At 53.3% G+C, this 7,568-nt stretch overlaps 1 protein-coding gene across 2 annotated transcripts; it reads right to left on the bottom strand.

Moving 5' to 3' along the window:
* On the bottom strand, nt 1–6,727 carry MRPL33 (mitochondrial ribosomal protein L33). Of its 2 annotated transcripts, XM_086461847.1 has the most exons (4): nt 6,654–6,727; nt 5,310–5,328; nt 2,778–2,884; nt 1–317 (listed from the first exon to the last, which is right to left on the bottom strand). In XM_086461847.1, exons 1-4 carry the CDS (start codon nt 6,673–6,675, stop codon nt 268–270), a joined length of 198 nt encoding a protein of 65 aa, XP_086317973.1. In that variant the 5' UTR covers nt 6,676–6,727; the 3' UTR covers nt 1–267. The 2 variants fall into 2 exon arrangements, with proteins under 2 accessions (XP_086317973.1, XP_086317971.1); XM_086461845.1 differs by lacking the exon at nt 1–317 and having other exon boundaries at nt 2,401–2,884.
* Between the last annotated feature and the right edge of the window lie 841 nt (nt 6,728–7,568).

Here is a 7,568-nt window from a genome sequence, read left to right as displayed (position 1 = left end):
TTTGCTATTTCATTTTTTTTTTAATTGAGTACTGTAAAAATAACTCAAAAGATAAATAAATGTTACTGTGATGATCTATGTCCAGACATTAAGAATTTTCTCTCTCTACATTGTTTTATTCACAATGGCCTTCAAATCACAGGAGACGGTGATCCCAGTTCATTTCCTCTCTTTTCAGCCCATGTTGCTCGATTTCTGAATCAGCGTTCACCCCGTCCTCCCCCCAGCGCCTCCTCTCCTCGTGTACACATCAAGTCCAGTCATGGTTCAGATAGAGCGGATCTTTCTCTTCTCTGTGAAGAGGACACGTTGTTTTGCTACAGGGGGAAAAAAGAATCCGTTAGGAAGCCTGAAGTGTCAAGATGCCCTTGGACGAGCCTGCATCCCGTTCCGCTGGCTGCCTCCGCTGCGTCGGGGCGCGCGGAGCCAACGCCTGGCACAGCGCTGCCGCTGCCCGGCGCTCGGAGGAGCTCAGCAGCGCTTTCACTCCATGGTTCCCAAGAGGCTCCTTGAACCTCTGAGAAAGTAAGGATCAGGGTTTGAGCGGCTGGAAGCATTCAACAGCTGCTCTGCGCGACTATTCTGAGTCACAGCTGCTCGGTGGAGGGACCAAAAGAGGTTCTTCCTGCTCGGTGCTGCTCTTCGGCTTCGGAGCCCGAACAACGGTCTGCGCTGGACCTCGTCGGTCTCCCAGTTATCCACGAGTCCTGGGCACACACTGACCTGGCCCCCAGCGCCCAGCACGGACGTTGGCAAAGCCTTTTTGGGTATAGGTTAAGCATAGCCAAGGCCTTGCTAAAAAAATGAATACATTAAGAGATAAACGGAAGCAAAGCTTTGCGGCACCGTTTGCAAAGGATTATAATGTTTATACACAAGATAGCTGAATCCAAATTACTTCTGGTAGCATTGCTAACGTAGAGCAACTTATTCTGTGCGGCCAAAGGGAGACTGGGATTTGCCAGAGAGCTGCCCCGTGGCCCTCAAGCAAGTCCCTTGGCTTCTTCTTTCCCTATCTATTGAATGGGGATGGTGGTCTTGTAGAAGTGACTGTCCCTTTAGCCATCCCCTAATAGTTGTTTTGCTTTACAAATCACTCACTTTTCGTAAGTGAGATGATAAAACCAGGGAGGTTCTGGCTGGGAACTCCCTCACCAGCCTGAGGAATAGCATCAGGTACACCGCTGTTCCCGCTGAGCCGCGTGACACGAATTCCTTTGAAAGCGAGGCAGGAGCAATCCCCGCCACCACAACATCTCCTCTTCCGCATCAAAAGTTTCGCTTTAAGAACTACTGCAGCTCAGTGACACGTGCCGGGGCTGCCGCCAGGAGGTAGTGAAACTTGGGCACTGCTGCCACCGCTTCGCTCAAAAGCTGCGCTCGGTGGAGGTCCCAGGTTTTGGAGAAGCACAAAGCATAAGGTGAGAACGCGTGCCAAGTGAAAACGCTTCCCAGCATGTTCCTGATGTGAGCTGGTATCTAGACTCAGATTTACTCCCCTTCACACAGGCAGCACTTTCTCACATCAATTTCTCACTTGTGTTCTACTACAGGCTACAGAGATCAGAGCTTTTTTCCCTTAATTACTTCCAATTTTGTACTTCAACAACCTACTCCGTGTTCTGCCACAGAAGCGCTACTTAGCCCCAGCTCTCCGCTCTCTTCTCATTTCCTACCCGTGGCGAAGCTGCTGGAGGATCACTTCGCACCACGCTTCGATGCAGCAATTTATAAACTTGTCTTGTTCAAGAAAATAATCTCCGTGCTCTCCGACTGCCCCTCTGGATGGAACTCTGGAGAGCCACAAGCTCTGTCAGCACGAGCGCTCTGATGAGAGCGTGCTGCTGCTCTCGTGGTTTCTCTCGCCTGCCACAAAGCTCCTGCACCGTTAGATCCCAATACAAAAAGGTCAGTCCTCCAACAAGAACATAAAATTACCAGAAAAAATAAGCTTGAACCCCATAACTACTGGCCGTGCATTATGTTACCTACTTAGAGCTGCTTCATACATTTCTTTATTCCATAGATTTAAGTTAGCCTTTTTTGCACTCATTCTGCCTTGCTATTTCTAGCATGGTCTGGTTTTAATTCTAAGTTTCCCCAAATTAAGCTTTTTTAACATTAAATTAAGCTTTTTATGGTTAACTACAGACTGGATCCCCTCCCGGAAACAAGCTCTTAGTCACCTTTCAGAAAGCTTAGTGAGCAAAAGGCAGCTTGGCAAGTGCTATAACCCCCCAACAAATCAGATTCTTAAACTGAGAAAACTTGCAAGGGCCAGCGGAACGTAAAAGAACCCGCTCTGGGGAGCGCTGTCATCTGGGGAGAAGGAAGAACTTGGGTTTATTTCTTTCAAAGTCCATTTTGAGAGCGAGGGTTAAAATTTATTGTCTAGAGCACCCGTGGCAGCTTAACAGCCCGTTTCTGCTGATGCTTGTTGGAGGTAGCACAGCCTAGCAAACCACACAAAGAAACGGGGATGAAAGCACTCCTGTGTCACTTGCCTTGCCACTGACATGTGGCACGGCTGTCATCAAAGACTCTGATGTGTCGGGCAATTCATTGCTTTGTTTCACTGCCACAGTCTGTAAATGAGGGTAACGTTTACTTCCCACTGGAATGTCACGAAGAACAGCAACGGTACAGTCATCTGAGTATGAAACATGTTATGACATACTCTGTTTAGAAGGGAAAAATCCTCTTACAGCCAAATCTTTTGCCCCACACAGTCAGAGCAGCTCGCACAAAGCAGGCTGACTTCCTCCCCGAGCTCTTACCGATGGGGTCGTATTTCAGCAGGACCAGTTTTTCCTGCAGCCGGAGCCTCCTGACATTGAAGCAGTAGCCCGTCTCGGCGGCACTCTTCATCCTCACCAGAATGTACCTGAAGTCACAAGGGAAGTCTCTGTGTCAGCGCACAGGCACAGAGCAACAGCCCACCGCTGCCTGCCGGGGCACGGGCAAATGGACAAGCTTTTGGCATAAACAGATCAGCACAACCACGTGAGATACTTCAGCTTCATGGATGGGCTGGGTGGGAGCGTCAATGCTACGTGTAAACTCATGACACAGACAAAAAGCCCACGCTAAACCAACGTCACGCTGAGGTAAATAACTCCTGAGCAGAATACAAGCCTGGGGAGAAGTAGATCGGCCGCAAAACAGCGAGGGGGAAGGACGAAAAACAGGAAAGAAAGAAAGAAAGGGGGGGGAAAAAAAAAAATCATCAACATACAATCGAGTCACTATGGCTTAAAAGATAATGGCAAGAGAGGAAGGATGATGGTAGTTAAGATGCTGGGGCTGTAGATAACAGCGTATCGCTGACTGTCACTTCCACACGCAGAGAGGAACCCCAGCAGGTCGGGTGAACAAGCGGATGCAAAAGGAGAAGCGGGGCCCCTTGGCACCCTCCGCCCCGCCACGGATACGGGGCTGGAACGCCCGGCCCCGCTGGCGGGCTCTGGCTCTGCGGGGCGGACTGGCAGCAGATCGGAGCGGGAGGCGGAGGGAGCCGCCGCCACGGCCCCGCCCTGGAAGGGTGCTGAGATCTGCACAACTTCCCAGACCCAGGGCACCCCCCGAGGCGTCAAAGGGAAGGTCAAGCCCTTCAACCAGTCCGTGAATTATGTCTTTCTCTTCCATTGCAAGAAAGAGACGGATACATTCAATTGATTTTCCTGCTTCTAAATACAAAATGGTCTGTCAAAATGAACCTTGAAGAGGCATCCACTCTTCCTCACTTGTGCAGCTCTGTGCTGCCTTCAGCTCTCCCTTTTCAACTTCGCAACCTAATTTACTGTTCAGCTCAAAATAAACAGAAAACCACCGGATTCCTGCAGCCAACTGACCAAGCACAGTCTAGCAACTACCCCCAGTTGTTGTCCTCTCCTGTACCCTACTGTAGGTGTGATGTGTAGCACCAGTAACCTCGCAGACTCCTTCCCCTACACCTCACCCACTTCCTCAAAGCCTCTCTGCCGTTTCCCCTTTCGGGGGGAATCGGTGGTATCAGTATGAATTGGCCTTGAAATTCTTGTGCATCACATACGTGAGGCCAAGCCCCTTCTGAACCCCACACCTTGTTCAAAACGCCTGCTGCCTGATGAAGAAAGGTAATTTGGAGCAGAGGCAGAAAAGAACAGCAGGACATGGGGAGAAAACCCAAGGGGAGCACAGCAGGATAGATAACATAAGGAGATAACACATTCCTGAGGTATAGATGGGACTATACAAAGAACAGAGAAAGGACTATCAGGGGAAAAAAGAAAAAAGGAGAAGAGGAAAAAAAAAAAAAATCACATTAACATTAGTAACACCATTTTTAAAAGGTACTTCTTCACCTCGTGGAAACATCCTGCTTTGCTGTGCTCGTTTCTGCAAACAGCAGACCCCCGAGACGTCAAACTGCTCTCTTCCCTGTGGGGGAAGTGCTTTCTTCATTTCAAACCCTGACAACGCACAGAAATCCCGTAACAGAAGAATCTCTTCAAACCCAGAAAGTGGCTGGTACCGGCTCTGTTGGGGGCTGAGTCTTAAAAAAACTATAGAGAGAGATGGGAAACTGCACCCAAGGCGGGAACTCGCACGGAACACAGTTCCTGTGAATCCGGAGATGGGAGCAAAGCCCCATAAACGTGCGAGTTCAGCCCCTGGGATTCATCTGGTGGATTTTCTGGAGGCAAGCCATTCTCTCCACACGGCCTTGTCTCCTTGCACCCACACTGTAAGATTACTGCTGTGCTCCAGGTATGTATTCCTGCCTTTCCAGCCCTTAAAACACATCAGCTTTCTCTACAGGTCAAAGGACTGGGACCAGTTTTCTCCCAGAGCCCGCTACCAGCTCTCCTGCGCTGGACTGCAGGGCCAAGCACGATGCCCAGCACGCTGACTGCGCCCCGTCCGCTCCCCACATACGACCGTGCTCGACCCACGCCGTACCTCAGCTTACCCTCCTCAGCTAAAAAAAGTACGAAAGGTACAAGAGAGGAAGATTATGTGGGTAATTTCCAGCGTCCCTTGAGCCACCAAGCACAGGGATGTGCTACCTCTGGGTGTCACAGCGCAGCTCGACGCAGCGGCCCGCAGGACAAGCCCTGCCTGTGCTGCAGTTTTAGAACCACACCATTCGGTGCTTACCTGGGAACAGGCACACATGCAGGAGGGCAGAGAGGATGGAGCTAGACTCAAAGACTGCAATCCTCTCAGGTATATTAAAAAATTCGAGAGAAGCCTCATATTTTGCAAAGTCCCGTGAAGATACAGGGTGGGAGCACAAAGCAGAAACTGGTGAGGAAAAGGTCACTTACTTAGATTTGCTCTTGGCCACTGTTTTGCAGCATGAAGAAGGGAAGAAAAAAAAAACACAGTTATCATTTCATCTTGTTTCCTTTATATGCAACATATAAAGATTAAGACTTTTCCACTGCCTGCCTTTGCAGCAGCCCCAGATAGATTGTGCAAAGAGATTTACTGTCACAAAACAAACGCCCCTCGTCTTCCCACCTATGTGCTCCCAGTTGCCCGCTCTCTCTTCCATCACATCCTTTAATAAGTGTGTGTGCAAAGGCAGCAAGTGTGTGTGCACCTGCTGCAGCCTTTAGACATTTCCAACACGAAGCTGCTTCAACGCTGAACACGAATCCACTCGATGAAGGCCATGCCGTTAAGGCAGGTACGAACTAACCCCCCTGGTGACAACTGCGCTCCCACTCCCCCCTGCTTGCTTACGGCCACCCCTGCTCCCGTTCCTGCCAACCCAAAGGCTGGTGTGGCCGCAGGGTGCACCAGAGCAGGGAGCTGTTCTCAGACGAGGTGAACCTTCTCACACGGCTGCGTTGGGGTCGCCTGCTCTAACCCACCAAGTAGCATAAAGCGGGCAGATCGATTTAGTTCTGGCAGCTCGGTGAATTTAAAGTAATCATAAACTTATAGCATGAATGCAAAAAAAAAAAAAAAAAAAACCCACCAAAATTTAAAAAATGGCTCATCTACATTCTGTCCCTGCAAGCCTCGCTTAGGCCATCACGAGCTTCCCGCCAGCCTCCCCTCACACCCTTCCTCCACCACACCCCGCGCTCATCCAGAACACCCTGAAGGGCACAGTTCGCACCTCACCACCTGCTCCCACCACCCGACTCCCTCCATCGACTTCCCGTTGTTCCACTCAAGAGCTGAAGCTCCTGAGGGCAACGGAGTTCCACCTCCCTCGAGTCCCCCAGCCCGGCCCCCCGCGGGGCGCAGCGCTCCACCCCGCTCCGCTTTGCCCCTGCGGGAGCCGCCCCACCCTGGGGACAGGCAGGCCCGGCCGGCCCGGCCCCACGGGCCCCATCGCCCCTGGCTCGGCCCCATCGCCTCGGCCTCGGCCTCGGCCCCGCCGGCCCCAAGGGCGGGAACCGGCCGCCTCCCGCCGCGGCCTCGCGCCCTCCAACGGCTGACCCCGCACCCGGCACGAGGCGGCGCGGGGCACGCCGGGACGCGCAGGCGCACAGGGAGGCGCAGGCCCCGCGGCCGGAGGAGGCGAAGGGCAGGTCGCGCCGCCGCCCGCGTCCCCGCCCGCCTCCCAGGCCCCGCTCCCCCCCCCCCCCCCCCCGCGCCTGCCGCCGCCGACACCGCCCCCCCGCCCAAGCCCCGCTCCTCCCTGCGCCACTCACAAGCCGCCGCCGTTAGAAACATCACGGCGATCCCCGCTCGGCCGCCCCGCCGAGCCCCCTCCCCTTCGACCGCCGCCGCCGCCGCTTCCGGGCCGCCCGGCAGAAGCGCTTCCGGGGCGCGGAGGCGGGGCCGGTGCTGCGAGGGGCGGGGCTAGTGCCCGGTAACGGCGGGGCGGGCCTTGGGAAGCCGAGCTCTCGGGACCGGGCTCCGGAGCTGCCCAGGCCGGCCTAGACGGGGGGCTGCCGGCGGCAGGGGCCGTGCCCGGTCCTGAGAGCCCCACCACCCCCCTGGGCGTGAGGATGGGCCTGCGGGGCCTGGCGGCAGCCGGTCACCGTCCTGCCCCGCAGCAGCCCCGTCCTTCGGCGCACCTGCCGGTCCCTGCCGCTCCGTGTGCCCCTTTGGGGTCAAGAGGGGGGCACTGGTGCGGCGTCCGGCCCCGGGGCAGCTGGGCCAGGAATATAAATCAACATTAAAGATGATTTTTAGATGAAATAGCAAGTTAAACATTTGTACAAACACATCATCAAATAGAGGTTATGCTGCCTCCTTTTAAACCAGGGCAAGTTTTCACGTTCTTCTGACCGGTTAGATCATGAACTGCACGTTCTGAAGTGTTCACAGGAGGTCCGTGGCTCACTTCTCCTCCCACTAATTAGATAAACTCTTAACGATGGAATTAAAGCCTTTCAGTATTTAGCAATTAGGAAGGCAATAAAAATGTCAGCTTGACGTATTTAGATGGAAAGCAAGACTTAGAACGTATAACAACATGCAGTTAATTTGGTGTTCTGCGGCATGAAAACAAACGGCTGACCCTGTGAGAGACCGGAGCGAGACGACATCTCGAGGAGAGCGGTGCTGCTGGTGTCAAGTGTTCACTTGATAGGTTGTTTCAGTTCAGTTATTTCCAAATG

The sequence above is a fragment of the Leptosomus discolor genome, chromosome 2 (genome assembly GCF_034619465.1).
Source record: "Leptosomus discolor isolate bLepDis1 chromosome 2, bLepDis1.hap2, whole genome shotgun sequence".
Taxonomy (NCBI): domain Eukaryota; kingdom Metazoa; phylum Chordata; class Aves; order Leptosomiformes; family Leptosomidae; genus Leptosomus; species Leptosomus discolor.
Note: the sequence above shows the minus strand (reverse complement) of the source record. Positions and strands in the feature narration are given on the sequence as shown.